Source organism: Harmonia axyridis, chromosome 4 (assembly GCF_914767665.1).
Source record: "Harmonia axyridis chromosome 4, icHarAxyr1.1, whole genome shotgun sequence".
NCBI lineage: Eukaryota > Metazoa > Arthropoda > Insecta > Coleoptera > Coccinellidae > Harmonia > Harmonia axyridis.
This window is the reverse complement of record NC_059504.1, coordinates 32,559,554-32,575,828: the sequence shown is the minus strand read 5'-3', so window position 1 is coordinate 32,575,828 and position 16,275 is coordinate 32,559,554. Positions and strand designations below refer to the sequence as shown.

The following is a 16,275-nucleotide window of genomic DNA, read 5'->3' as shown; positions in this document are numbered from 1 at the left end:
TTGTACAAAAATAACAAAAAAATAATTTTGTCGAATGATTTTGGAAAAGATTTGATCAGAAAAGTGCACAAGCATTATGGCCATATTTGTGCTAGTAAGATAAATAATAAAATCAGGAAGTTTTATTACATTCAGAACATGGATTCACTGACAAAAGAGGTTTGTGGATCATGTGACATATGTTGTAAAAATAAAACGAGAGTAGGTCAAAAGTATGGTATCCTTTCTCAACTGGGCCCAGCAAAGGAACCATTTGAAATAATGTCATTAGACACAATTGGAGGTTTTGCTGGAAACCGCTCTTCAAAAAGATACCTTCATCTACTAGTCGATCATTTTACTAGATATGCATTTGCGAGCATTTCAAAACACCAAACAACCGAAGATTTCATCAAATTAATTAATAAAATTCAAGATAAACGACCGATCAAAACACTATTAACAGATCAATACCCAGGAATAAATTCGGAAAAATTCAGACAACATATGAGAAGTTTGAATATACAATTGATTTTCACAACAGTAGATTGTCCTTCTTCTAATGGTCTGAATGAACGACTGAATCAGACATTAGTGAACAGAATAAGGTGCAAACAAAACGAAACGAAAACTAGGGCATGGACGAAAATAGCCGATGAATGTATTGAAGAATACAATAGAACAGACCATTCTACAACGGGATATAGCCCAGAATATTTACTTTGTGGCAGAACTGGTCCCATTGCTCCAGAAGAATTTATAGAAGAGAGAAATTTACCAAAAGATAGGGAAATAGCATATAAAAATTCTTTACGCTATCATGAATACAATAAAAAACTGATCGACAAGAATAGGAAACATTATGATTTTAAAATTGGAGACTATGTTTACGTTGAAAATAAATCAAAATTAAATAGAAAAAAACTTAATGAAATAAGAATAGGACCTTTTCCAATAGTGAAAAAAATTTCTAACACTATATATGAGATAAATATTGGAAATAAAAGAAAGGACAATAATTATTTTCATGTAACTAAGTTGCTCCCATGTGAAAACGCAAACATGTAATGTAACATGTAATACACTTTGTGTGGGGGGATGTAAAAATAAGACTGTTATTTTAGGGAAAACAACTTTATAACTTCTATGTTCTATGTTCTATGATCTACGTTCTATGTCTGAGATTCTAACCTAAGACTAGTTCATGTGGTATTTGTGAGTTATTTTAGAATCCCGAAGAAGTGGCATTGTTTTTGATTTCTTACAGGTTAGTAAGCTATTTCTTTTTATTTATTTTTATTTTATTTCTTTGTATTACTTTGTATAATATTATTTCTTTTTTGTATGTTATTATGTTATATTTCAAACTAAACAAAATAAATCTTACAGATTCAAGACATCAAATCGTCTATTTCTTTGATTATAAAAAAAATAAGAATTGATTACATTCTTATATATTTATATATTTTTTTTTTTTTTTTTTGCTTCACACTTTCGTGGGGTTATTTCCCAGTTTACCCGGGCCAGTAGGCCAAGGGTAGGCTGTGCTACTATATATATATATATATATATATATAACGACCATTACTGCATCTGAGTTATATATAAATATATATATATATATTGTTATGGATCGTATATATATATATTCAAGTTGAAGATTATGTTGTTATTGATTTGATTTGAATTGATTCGATCCAATAACTAAATTTGATACTATATCTTTTATAATTTTGCGCCGACTATATATATCTCAGGAGGGTTCATTCAAATTCAATTATATATTTTTTTTAATTTAATTAATATTTTCAAAATTCACTAACTATAAAGAAATTCTTATCTAATAACTAAATTTATATTAATCTAATCTTATATTTACGTATTTAAATCTTCATCGACCTCATCAGTGTTCTATGTTATAGTATGGTATCGTCTTCTATGCTCCTAACCTCGAATGGATTATAACCTTAATTCGTATTAATTCAGTTGCATTGTTTTGAATCCATTTTCCATTTGATATTGCTTCAACTTGCTTGAATCCAAGGAAATTTCTTCTTGAAATTGATTAAATAATTTTCCACTTCTTCTCACAATGATATTCAGGTACGTATTTAACAATTTTAATATCTTGCAAATTTTCGTAAATAAATTCTTTCGTTTTCAGGTAAATTTCTTGAGTCAGGTGACGTGCTCTCTACAATGGTTTTTTACTGACTGATTAGCTGTCATTCGGCTGGGCTTTATATAGATTTTCAATTTTTTCTTGAAATCAAGATTGCCTTGGATGTCAAAAAATTTTCCAAATATGATGCTTTCGCAATTTTCTCTTTTGAGGTAAGTTTTCCTTCTTCAATCTTGATCTAGTTAATTTCTTCATTTTTTTCCGCATCTTTTGGTACCACATATGTTGAATTCGGTCGATTCGAAGTTACAAAATTTTCAAATATTCTATATACAATTTGGAAATTTTTCTAATATTCACTTTCTTTGGCCTAATATTCAAAGATTTCTATCTATAACTCCTAAAATCTACTACATATTTTTAAATCATACTATAATCTAATGAAATATATACATTTTTGTATGTTTGAGACATTAATTACTTTGGAATCCCTGATTTATCATTCGATATCCTATCCCTATCCATTTTTTACAATTTTATTAGGAATTTCAACTAATATTACATTTTTGAGATTGCATCTAAATGTAATTCACTAGATCACAAGCTATTTCATGAAAATTAACATAGGAAATATAAAATAAATGATTATTTTTTATCATTTTGAATGAAAATTGAATATTCAGTCTTTTGACTCTTTTAACATTATTTACATGATATATAAATAATTCCTGATACTTGAATTGAATATCTTTTGTTGATTTTATCAAATTGAACTTGAATTTTATTGATATTTTCATTTTGTTTCAGATCCTGAGATGTTTTGAATGAATATTGATATAGTACTTGAGAAATATTGGATTTATGCTACTTTTATAATGTGCAAATGAATGAAATAAATGAATAAAGTTACTCTAATTTCTTTAAAATTATTGGATCATATCAAGTTAAAATTTATTATCTATTTGATGAATTTGCTGTAGTTTCCGAAGGATAGAGTCTGGTAATGTATTCTCATTGATTTTATAAGTTGATAATACCATTCCATAACAATTCCCCAAATTTAATATTTGAAATTTTTTATTTTCAATATAAAATTTAAAATATTAAAATTTCTCCAAAATTTTGACATTTGATTGAAATTTAAATTAACTTTCATTAGTTGTCTGGATGAATTCATATAAATCATTAATATGAAAAATTCCTCTTATTCTTTCTGTTTCTAATTCTTTTAATACATAACTATTCAAACCATTCTCATTATCTATTATATATGGTCCCTCGAATGGAGTTTTTAATTTCGCACAAATCTTATTCCGCTTGTCTGTTACCATGTGGGATCGTACAATAACCAAATCTCCTCTTTTTTTAAACTTCACATATTTCCTTCTATTCCTTCTCTCCATTTTCTTTCTGTATCTTTTTCTATTCTTTTTCAATCTTACTTTTACCTTCTTCATGATGTCTTCATTATTTATATGACTTGTTCTATAACAATTTCTGTCTTGTTTCATTGAATATAAATTTGTTTCTTCTCTAACTGTATTATGCATTGTATTCAACAAAAATTCCACTCTGTTTAATTGTATATCCCATTTGTTCTGTTCTCCATTGACAAGTTTTCTTGAATATTTCACTACTTCTTGAATGTATCGTTCTGATGGGTTTGCTTGAGTATCACTTATACTGTTATAATTCAGAATTATCTCTTTATTTTCATAATATTTGTCTTCTATTGAATTTTGTGGATTTCCTATCTCATATATATTTTGGTCAATCTTATTTTTATTTTCTGAAAATTCTATTAAAGGTGCTGTATACTGATTTATTAATTTTTCATTGAAATTCATGTTGATCTCTCCTAAAATTTTCAATTTTTCATTCGACTTCTCATTTTGAATTCTTGCAATTTTATACATCTCAATCTTATTGATTTCTAGTTGCTCATGTTGTTTTTCGATATCATTATATATAATACTCAGATTTCCTTCTGTTAGATTTTGAACTCCAGTTTCACAAATCTGCAAATTCTCTTCAAATATTTTTCTTTCTGTATCTAATTCAGCTGAAGATTCTTTTTGTACTTTATTTCTTTTGGTATATAACCTTTCCTTGCAAATCATTAATACATTCCCAAGATTCTTTTCCATTTCAATTATCTTATCTGCCAAATTAATTTTCTTTTCTTCTTTAATTTCTTTCAAATTTTTATCCAGAATTTTCGACTGATCATCCAATATTTTCGACTGATCATCCAATATTTTCGACTGATCTTCCAATTTTTTTGACTGATCTTCAAATTTTTTATTCATATTTTCTTCAAATTTTTTTAATGCATTCATTATATCCCATAAATTCAGTTCTTTTCTATTTTCTTCATTTATTTCCATATTTCCTCTTGCATTTTCTTCTTCATCCCCTTTTTCTCCAATTTTCATTTTACTTCTTGTTTCCATTTTTTTTTTTTTTTATATAATCAATGATATGATTCCAACAATTATGTATTAATTTGGAATTTTTTTAAAATAATGCTGTCATTGAATTAATATAATCATGCTGTAATTGAATTAATATAAGCCACGCGTTGGGCGACAATTGTTATGGAACGTGTATATATATTCAAGCTGAGATTATGTTGTTGTTGATTTGATTTGAATTGATTCGATCCAATAACTAAATTTGATACTATATCTTTTATAATTTTGCGCCGACTATATATATCTCAGGAGGGTTCATTCAAATTCAATTATATATTTTTTTTAATTTAATTAATATTTTCAAAATTCACTAACTATAAAGAAATTCTTATCTAATAACTAAATTTATATTAATCTAATCTTATATTTACGTATTTAAATCTTCATCGACCTCATCAGTGTTCTATGTTATAGTATGGTATCGTCTTCTATGCTCCTAACCTCGAATGGATTATAACCTTAATTTATATTAATTCAATTACAGCATTATTTTAAAAAAATTTCAAATTAATACATAATTGTTGGAATCATATCATTGATTATTCAATAAAAAATGGAAACAAGAAGTAAAACGAAAATTGGAGGAAAAGGGGATGAAGAAGAAAATGTAAGAGGAAATATGGAAATAAATGAAGAAAATAGAAAAGAACTGAATTTATGGGATATAATGAATGCAATAAAAAAATTTGAGGAAAATATGAGTAAAAAATTGGAAGATAACTCAAAAAAATTGGAAGATCAATCAAAAAAATTGGAAGATCAATCAAAAAAATTGGAAGATCAGTCGAAAATACTGAATAAAAATTTCAAAGAAATTAAGGAAGAAATGAAAATTCATTTGGCAAATAAGGTAATTGAAATGGAAAAGAATCTTGGGAATGTATTAATGATTTGCAAGGAAAGGTTATATACCAAAAGAAATAAAGTACAAAAAGAATCTTCAGCTGAATTAGATACAGAAAGAAAAATATTTGAAGAGAATTTGCAGATTTGTGAAACTGGAGTTCAAAATCTAACAGAAGGAAATCTGAGTATTATATATAATGATATAAAAAAACAACATGAGCAACTAGAAATCAATAAGATTGAGATGTATAAAATTGCAAGAATTCAAAATGAGAAGTCGAATGAAAAATTGAAAATTTTAGGAGAGATCAACATGAATTTCAATGAAAAATTAATAAATCAGTATACAGCACCTTTAATAGAATTTTCAGAAAATAAAAACAAGATTGACCAAAATATATATGAGCTAGGAAATCCACAAAATTCAATAGAAGACAAATATTATGAAAATAGAGAGATAATTCTGAATTATAACAGTATAAGGGATCCTCAAGCAAAACCATCAGAACGATACATTCAAGAAATAGTGAAATATTCAAGAAAACTTGTCAATGGAGAACAAAACAAATGGGATATACAATTAAACAGAGTGGAATTTTTATTGAATACAATGCATAATGCAATTAATGAAGAAACAAATTTATATTCAATGAAACAAGAAAGAAATTGTTACAGAACAAGTCATATAAATAATGAAGACATCATGAAGAAGGTAAAAGTAAGATTGAAAAAGAATAGAAAAAGATACAGAAAGAAAATGGAGAGAATGAATAGAAGGAAATATGTGAAGTTTAAAAAAAAAAAAAGAGATTTGGTTATTGTACGATCACACAGGGTAACAGACAAGCGGAATAAGATTTGTGCGAAATTAAAAACTCCATTCGAAGAACCATATATAATAGATAATGAGAATGGTTTGAACAGTTATGTATTAAAAGAATTAGAAACAGAAAGAATAAGAGGAATTTTTCATATTAATGATTTATATGAATTCATCCAGACAACGAATGAAAGTTAATTTAAATTTCAATCAAATTTCAAAATTTTGGAGAAATTTTAATATTTTAAATTTTATATTGAAAATAAAAAATTTCAAATATTAAATTTGGGGAATTGTTATGGAATGGTATTATCAACTTATAAAATCAATGAGAATACATTACCAGACTCTATCCTTCGGAAACTACAGCAAATTCATCAAATAGATAATAAATTTTAACTTGATATGATCCAATAATTTTAAAGAAATTAGAGTAACTTTATTCATTTATTTCATTCATTTGCACATTATAAAAGTAGCATAAATCCAATATTTCTAAAGTACTATATCAATATTCATTCAAAACATCTCAGGATCTGAAACAAAATGAAAATATTAATAAAATTCAAGTTCAATTTGATAAAATCAACAAAAGATATTCAACTCAAGTATCAGGAACCATTTATATATCATGTAAATAATGTTAAAAGAGTCAAAAGACTGAATATTCAATTTTCATTCAAAATGATAAAAAATAATCATTTATTTTATATTTCCTATGTTAATTTTCATGAAATAGCTTGTGATCTAGTGAATTACATCTAGATACAATCTCAAAAATGTAATATAAGCTGAAATTCCTAATAAAATTGTAAAAAATGGATAGGGATAGGATATCGAATGATAAATCAGGGATTCTAAAGTAATTAATGTCTCAAACATACAAAAATGTATATATTTCTTTAGATTATAGTATAATTTAAAAATATGTAGTAGATTTTAGGAGTTATAGATAGAAATCTTTGAATATTAGGCCAAAGAAAGTGAATATTAGAAAAATTTCCAAATTGTATATAGAATATTTGAAAATTTTGTAACTTCGAATCGACCGAATACAACATATGTGGTACCAAAAGATGCGGAATTAAATGAAGAAATTAACTAGATCAAGATTGAAGAGAGAAAACTTACCTCAAAAGAGAAAATTGCGAAAGCATCATATTTGGAAAATTTTTTGACATCCAAGGCAATCTTGATTTCAAGAAAAAATTGAAAATCTATATAAAGCCCAGCTGAATGACAGCTAATCAGTCAGTAAAAAACCATTGTTGAGAGCACGTCACCTGACTCAAGAAATTTACCTGAAATAATTGATAAACGAAAGAATTTATTTACGAAAATTTGCAAGATATTAAAATTGTTAAATACGTACCTGAAAATCATTGTGAGAAGAAGTGGAAAATTATTTAATCAATTTCAAGAAGAAATTTCCCTGGATTCAAGCAAGTTGAAGCAATATCAAATGGAAAATGGATTCAAAACAATGCAACTGAATTAATACGAATTAAGGTTATAATCCATTCGAGGTTAGGAGCATAGAAGACGATACCATACCATAACATAGAACAATGATGAGGTCGATGAAGATTTAAATACGTAAATATAAGATTAGATTAATATAAATTTAGTTATTAGATAAGAATTTCTTTATAGTTAGTGAATTTTGAAAATATTAATTAAATTAAAAAAATATATAATTGAATTTGAATGAACCCTCCTGAGATATATAGAGTCGGCGCAAAATCATAAAAATATAGTATCAAATTTAGTTATTGGATTGAATCAATTTAAATCAAATCAACAACAACATAATCTTCAACTTGAATATATACGATCCATAACAATATATATATATATATATATATATATATATATATATATATATATATATATATATATATATATATATATATATATATATATATATATATATATATATATATGTAAGGAGAATATTGTATGTTATCAAGTTACATTGTATGTCAAAGTGACAGAAATAATTAAAACTGAATTTTGTATTAGAGAGAATTTGAATGTTGAATTGAATTGATTGAATAATTAACTTTGAATGTTGTTTCTTTTATTTCGGGTATGTGTTATAATTAATTAAATTGTGTTACTACCTGTTGTATTTTCCATGATAAAAAAATAAACTTTTATTTCAGAGAAACACTTCAATTGATTATTCAGTGACAGTTGTTTTTTTTGGGATATAACATTATAAAACAACATTCTTGTTGATATCACAAACATGGACAAGCCACGGTTTGATTTTAAGATATGTGCAGAAGATTCCAAAACTAATGTGCTTTGCATAACTTCTATTGGAACTACTGATGGCCGTAATTATGCAATTCCCGATATGTATCAAAGAGCTAGTTTACATACACAAGTAATAAAAACTTCAGCCTATAATAAGGTTAAAAATTCAATTTCCAAGGGAAACCAAATTAGAAGGGTATGGATTAATTTAAACGAGGATTTGGCTGCTACCTATCTGGATGAAGGTGGTAATCTTCAGTTTGAAGATGTCTTCTAAGAAGAAAAGCTTGAAGATCAGCTGAATGTCTCTGTGAATGCCTCTGACCAGCAACTGATTAAAGCGTTGGAAAAATTACTTGAAAAGAGTGGAGGTCAAACTTCACTTAGAAACATAGGCGGAATAGCAGAAAAATTCACCATCGAAAAATTTGATGGGAGAACTTCGAGCGCAGATCAATGGATTACTGGATTCGAGAAAGAATGCGAGCGATTTCAGATATTTGTGGATGAAAACAAAATTGAGATCCTGAAATCATTTATGGATAAAGGTGCTATGGATTGGTATAGTTGTACACTAATGAAACTAACCATTGAATCAAAATGGGAAATATGGAGAGAGAGTTTCTGTAAAACATTCACAGGTAAAGGTTGGTCTTCTATAAGATTTGCGTTTTCATTCAAATACCAAAAAGAATCTTTATTAGAATACGCGATAAAAAAAGAAAAACTTCTGCTAAAAGCAAGAAATTCAATTGATAGTGGAACATTGATAGATCTGATTGCAACAGGTTTGCCAAATTTTCTTATCAACATGATTGATAGAGGAAATTTAAAAATAGTAGAAGATCTTTATAATGAAATAGGAAAATTAGAAAATTTGGTATATAAGAAAAATTTTGAAAAGAAAAATGACAAGTATTACTCTAACAAAGAAAATACAGGCAAGTCACCTTGTGAAATTTGTAAAAATAAAGATAAAGGAATACGTTTCCATCCTACAGCAGAATGCTGGTTCAAAAAAAAAGACGAAAGAATGCAACACGTTAATAATTCAACATTAGAAGTAGAATTCAACACCACTGATCCAAAAAACTAATAATTCCACCATTAATTAAGCTCAAGGTAACATTGAATGACACGTTAGATGTATCCGCTATATATGATACAGGCTCAAATGTTTCTTTAATAAACTCGAAACTCATACATCTAAAATCAAATGAGAATAAATCTATACAAGGAGTTAACTTGAGAACAATTAATGGTGTGAATAAAACAGATGGTATGATAACAGTAAAAGCAAAAATATTGAATATAGAAGAATACATAGATGTATTCATAATAAGTAATGAAAATTTTGAAAATGATTTTTTAATTGGATTAGATTGCATAACAAAATTTAGATTAATACAAAATGAAAAATTGGAGATAGAACAGAAAATTCCTGAATGTTGAATTGAATTGATTGAATAATTAACTTTGAATGTTGTTTCTTTTATTTCAGGTATGTGTTATAATTAATTAAATTGTGTTACTACCTGTTGTATTTTCCATGATAAAAAAATAAACTTTCATTTCAGAGAAACACTTCAATTGATTATTCAGTGACAGTTGTTTTTTTTGAGATATAACATTATATATATATATATATATATATATAATGGATAAGAATGTTGGGATGTTTCGATCTAGGAAATTCAGTGATATATTGCGATCAATAATTTTCTTACGAATTATATATATATATATTTTTTTTTTTTTTTTTTTAAATTCACCGACAAGCGGGATGGATCCAAGACAACCGGGTCACCACAGCGACCAAGGTTGTACTCAGGAGCTAGTAAGAAATCTTCTGACTGTCCGCGTGGTACCTAGGATGACCTCTTTCTGTGCTTGGCTAATCAGGTAAGTATCTAATTGTAGACGTTTCGTGTTTTCAATCATGTGTGTCTCCACCAGGCCATTTACCGATATTATACCGATATATATATATATATATATATATATATATATATATATATATATATATATATATATATATATATATATATATATATATATATATATATATACAGTCGAACCTCTATAACTCGAACCTCTATAACTCGAACCCCTCTTCAACTCGTACTCTCTGAGCGTTCCCTTCACATTCTCGAAAATTCCCTGTATTTCGACCTCTATAACTCGAATTTCTATAACTCGAACACCTCTTCAACTCGAACTCAATGATGCGTCCGTTCAGAGTAAAGATCTCTTTAAGTCGAACATTCGAAAACAATCAAATCGGAGTTTTGGCTTCTTGCCACAAGGTGTCAGCGTAGCTGGCTGAGATGCTCGCGTTACCGACATTTTAGGGTATTCCCCCAACCAAGTGTGAAATACCGCGAATGAAACATCATAACAATAACACCAATCTGATTCTGGAATGAAATATGTTTGGAGTTGGTGAGATGTCGAAGCCGCGTAAACTGAAGTCTTTAACGATCGGAAAGAAGTTAGAAATTTTAAAAAAAGTGGAAAATCGTGTCAACAGAAAAATCATTTGCCAAGAATATGATATTCCGAAAAGTACATTATGCACTATAATAAAAAACAAAGATACAATAGCTAAGTTTGGTGCAGAAGTGAATAACCCTTGTGTAGTGAAGCGAAATAAGCCTAAGAAGAAAGTGAACACTGCATTGATCAAGTGGTTCGAAGCTTCAAGAAAAGCAAATTTGCCAATCTCAGGGCCCATTTTGCAACAGAAGGCATTAGATTTTTCCAGAAAATTGGGAGATGAAAATTTCAAGGCTAGCTCGGGATGGCTTGAAAAATTCAAAAAAAGGTAATGATTCTTATTGTTTCTGTTCGATACATGAGTACATGTTTATTTTTCCCGTTTTAGACATGGTGTATTGCAAAAAAAAGCGTGTGGGGAAAGTGCTGCTGTTAATCAAGAAGAGTGTGATAACTGGATTCGAGATGTTCTTCCTACAATTTTAGCTCCTTACGAAGCTGACGATATTTTCAACGCAGATGAGACTGGGTTGTTCTTCAAATGCTTACCAGATAAAACCTTAACTTTCAAAAATGAAAAATGTTACGGAGGCAAATTATCCAAGGAAAGGGTGACTCTTTTATTAGCAGCAAATATGAGTGGCAGTGAGAAATTGAAACCTGTAATAATAGGGAAAAGCGCAAAGCCACGATGTTTCGCAGGAGTGAAATGTTTACCCCTTACTTATTACAGTAACAAAAAGGCCTGGATGACGAGTGAGATATTTGAAAAGTGGTTGTTGAATCTAGACAAACATTTCCAACTTCAAAATCGTAGAGTTCTATTACTGATTGACAACTGCCCTGCTCATCCAAATATCGATCATCGATTGAAGGCAATAAAGTTGATTTTTTTTCCACCCAATACGACATCAAAATTACAGCCTCTTGATCAGGGAATTATAAAAAGTTTCAAATTTCATTATAAACGCAGGATCTTACAAACAGTACTAGATGGATTTGAGTCCAATGGCACTATCCCCAAAATTGATCTCTTGGATTGCATTCATACGTCGGCGGCAGTGTGGAGAGTAGATTTAACCCAGGAGACTATTCAAAACTGCTTCAGAAAGGCTGGTTTTGGGACACATAACTTCTATGACTATGAAGACGAACTGCCGCTATCAGAATTGAAAAAAATTATGACCAGTGAACAAAAGGTAGCTTTAGATCTCCAAGAGTCTGTTTTTAAATGTTTGGAGGTATTGAATGCTGATGATAAGGTTTCTTTGGAGGAATATATAAATGTGGACGTGGATCTTATAACAAGTGAAAATCCTTCAGAGGATGAGATCTTGGAATATGTGAACAATAAACAAGAAGACTTGGAAAATTTTTCAGAGACCATACCTGAAGATGACGATGAAGATGACAGTGTAGGAGCTGCAAGACAAAAGCCTTCTGACGCTGAAGTTGCTAAAGCAATTGAAACCATTCGGCTTGCGTTTTCAATGAATGAGGCTGCAACTGATGACGATTTAACTCTCATATTCGAAATAAGCAAGAAATTTGAAGCCTATCGTCTAAACAATAAAACATTTAGGCAAACTTTAATAACTGATTTTTTTTAATTCGTTATTGTTTTAAGATCATATTCTAGTTTGGATGATTCAAGTTATCAGAAATGAATTTTAGTTTGTTATATTATTATTATGAGGTAATAAATTTTTTTTGGAAAGTATGTGTTGGATATTTCTCTAAGTTGAACTCTCCATAACTCGAACTTTTTTCGCTTTCCCTTCAAGTTTGAGTTATAGAGGTTCGACTGTATATATTAGGTCTATGACTCAGAGCCACAAACTTTTTTTTCTTTATGGTTTATTTGCCGTTCGCAGGGTTGCCATCTTGCTTCATTGAAAATAGCCCAGATGATGCCAAATATCTTAGAACATTAATAAGAGGAATGGCTATCGCCTTGTAACTGAAGCATTTGTTTTGATGCCAACATTCGTAGCTCCTTGTCTGACCGGCGTCTATGGCAGTGGCGTAACATATTTTGATTTATTTCGAAATAATCAATTGGTGCTCAAAAATAGTTTAGAGTGTGATTTATTTATGAAAATTCTTTCGTAATTAGAAAAGGTCAATGTTTTTCTCAGTTTTATGATTTAGCCATTGTGAAGTTAGAAAAAAAAAGGTTTCTGATAATTATTAAACATAAATACGGATAAAATCTTTTTTGCTGTATGACTTTCAATTTAACACTCAAATTATTATTTCCCATTTCTTAAGATGTGAAGGGCAGTCGGAATTTGCAGGAAATCTTTTTTTCTGTTGCATTTTCTCATATAAAATATTTTCTGTAAATTTCTCAAGAATCTGATTTCACGATTTATTCAACAATGCAACAATACAACCAGCAGGATAGGCTGGTGGATTCCAATTGAATTTGTTCAACTTTTTTAAAACATAATAAACTAGTGAAAATTATTTTTCATGAACAATGATTTACTGAAAATTTGGGTTAAATTGTCTTAGGCCCCATTTTGTATTTTCAGAAAAAAATATTTGATTAAGCACTACTGAAATAATAAAAGAAAAATAATAAGGGCAACCCCTCACAGAGAAGGTAAATAATATTTCAACTGTTGAGAATTTGTGGAACAGGGGCCAACGCATTTATGTGTAGCGATAATTTTATATGATTAATATATTTTATTTGGTTGGAATCAAGTTGAAACATGACAAAATTATATAGTATTGCTACTTCATCAAATAAATAAAATTACTGACAGAAATCCAATCTTTCTCTAAAACATAAAAATCATTATTTGCAATTTCATGTCTTTTTTTCTGCTCTTATGGGTACAATAATATTCTCAGCAACTATACATATAATATATACTAAAATTACTAATGCGTCTAGAAGACTTCCTAGATTTGATATAAGGAAAATATTACTGTATATTATTCAATTATATGAAAACAGGTCATGAATGTAGCAATAGAGAGAAAAGACATTAGAAAAAACAACAGAATATATTCATCACAGAAATACAGAATATAAATAATTGGTTTACAAATATTATTAAAAAATCTATCGATTCAATAAAACAACAGAATATATTTATCACAGAAATACAGTACAAATAAAATTATTGGTTTCAAACATTATTAGAAAATTTTATTGATTTTCAAATATTGTTTTTATCAATCTACTTCTCAACCGATTCAAATATAATTTTGCACTCTGTCGATTTCTCAATTTATGATGAATCTTCAAATTGAAATTAGTTTCCAAAATCATTAAGAATCATTTTCGTTATAGCAGGACCATGGATTCTCCCTGGTTCATCATCAAACAGATGCTGATTGAAAACATTGAACAATTTTGGATCAACACTGTAGTGAGAACCAGACATAATAACAAGTTCGAATAATTTTTATCGAATATATTAAAAACCCTTTCTGCCCACCTAAATGTCTTCTCAGCCTGAGTATAGATATCAACTACAAATTGATAGGCATTGGAAAGATACCCCAAGGTTTTTCTCAAGTGTAGTTTTGACTAGTGCTGTTTGACTAGTGCTGTTTGACTTCAGGATGGACACACACAATATTTTATTTTTGACCTTGAAATTGGACAGGATTCTTCGAGACAACCTAAAGTATTTCTTTCGCAGCATAGGGTTTTCCAAATAGCGATGTGAATAGTCTCCAATATAAGCGGGGATTTGAGAAAAACCGTGTCGACCTAGAAAAGCAGAATTTAAAATGGAGTTTTCTTTTATGATATATCTTACTTCATTTTGGATATTCTTCGTTTCCCAGAGAAAGAAGTGGCACTAGAGCTAAATGATGCACATTTTGAAGGAGTGGTTAAAGTCAGTGTTACTTCTGGATCATTGGTAATTGGAGTGTCAAATCTCAATTGTTTTTTTTGATGGAGATTGTATTTTAGAATCATATAGAGATTCCGTGGAGCCTTGTTCTTCAATACTTCCATTCCCTTCTGAGTAAGTCCTGCAAATTGCTTTATGTTATATGGTAATATTCTGAGGAAGATTTTCAATGCAAGGAATTATAAGAAATATGACAAATTATGAAAAAAAGTTTTCGTTACAACTTACAGAGGTATTTCCAATTTAATTTCCAAAGGCAAACCTCCTTTGATAAGCCGTAGGTTCTTAGTGTCACTATAGCTAGAAGATGCAGATTTTGAAGGAGAGTTAAAAGTAGCTGAAGTCTCAAATCTCTCTTGTGTTTTAGAATCAGATTCTGTAAAGTCCTGTGCTTCAATAGTTCCATTCCCTTCTGAGTAGGTCCTACAAATTTTTTATATTATATGATGATATTCTGAGGAAGATTTTCATTGCATGGAATTATAATAAATACAACAAATTATGAAAATAAGTTCTCGTTACAACTTACAGAGGTATTTCCAATTTGATTTCAGAAGGAGAAGGCAAACTTCCTGGTATAAGCCTCTTTCATAGTATCATTAATCGGAAGCAATTTTCAGGAAAGTGATTTGAGCAAAGAAAATTTTTTTTTCCAACATCGGTCGGTTCCAAGAAATTCTCTGCAACCATTTTTCTCGTTCAAGTTGATTCGATGGAAGTCTTGAAAAAAACATTAATTAGTCGTATAAATTAGTTTTGGATTGTTTTCAATTATAACTGAATATATGCTTTAAGGAAAAAAAACAGGATTCTGCACGCCTATGGGATGGAACTCACCTGTGAAGACAAATTTCACCTCCTACAATATAAGTGAAACCACACAAAAAACACTTGCTAGGCATATCTAATATCACTTCTAATGGTTATAAATGAAAATACAAAATAATTAAAACAAGGAATTATGAAGATTTAGCCAACTGAGGAGGTCAAAAGCCAGAACAAAATGACAGAATTCCCGAATGCACGTTGCCACATCGACAATTTATCTGAATTGTCGGAAAAATTTTGATATTCTCCTTCGTTCAATCCTTCGTACTGAAAATAGAGCTGGCAACGTTTTCAATTCGGCTAGCTCAATTGTGATTGGCGCGTCTAAGCTTTCATCTCTCTTGTATTCGGGATCGGGTTCAAATGTTTATTTACCGTTCCTTCTATCTATATTCTAAGCCAAATACATATTATACCTATTACCATAGTATAAGGAAAGGATAGTAAGCCAGTGTAGTGCTTTTTTCGATTTTGTTGATGTTGAGCGCCATCTACTTGCACTCACGTTCAGCCTCGAATTTTACTGTAAAAAATTGGTCCGTAAAGTGGAGCCGTCTGAAAGAATTG

General features: G+C 29.0%; 1 protein-coding gene and 1 long non-coding RNA gene across 2 annotated transcripts; one reads left to right on the top strand and one right to left on the bottom strand.

Moving 5' to 3' along the window:
- The first annotated feature begins 10,563 nt into the window (after window positions 1-10,563).
- LOC123678483 (tigger transposable element-derived protein 4-like) lies at window positions 10,564-12,719 on the top strand. Its single transcript, XM_045615520.1, has 2 exons — window positions 10,564-11,327; window positions 11,388-12,719. Exons 1-2 carry the CDS (start codon window positions 10,933-10,935, stop codon window positions 12,607-12,609), a joined length of 1,617 nt encoding a protein of 538 aa, XP_045471476.1. The 5' UTR covers window positions 10,564-10,932; the 3' UTR covers window positions 12,610-12,719.
- A 2,202-nt stretch (window positions 12,720-14,921) lies between these two features.
- LOC123678480 lies at window positions 14,922-16,061 on the bottom strand. Its single transcript, XR_006747256.1, has 4 exons — window positions 15,718-16,061; window positions 15,410-15,600; window positions 15,109-15,303; window positions 14,922-15,001 (listed from the first exon to the last, which is right to left on the bottom strand). It is a non-coding gene; the product is annotated as an uncharacterized LOC123678480 (long non-coding RNA).
- Window positions 16,062-16,275: the final 214 nt, after the last annotated feature.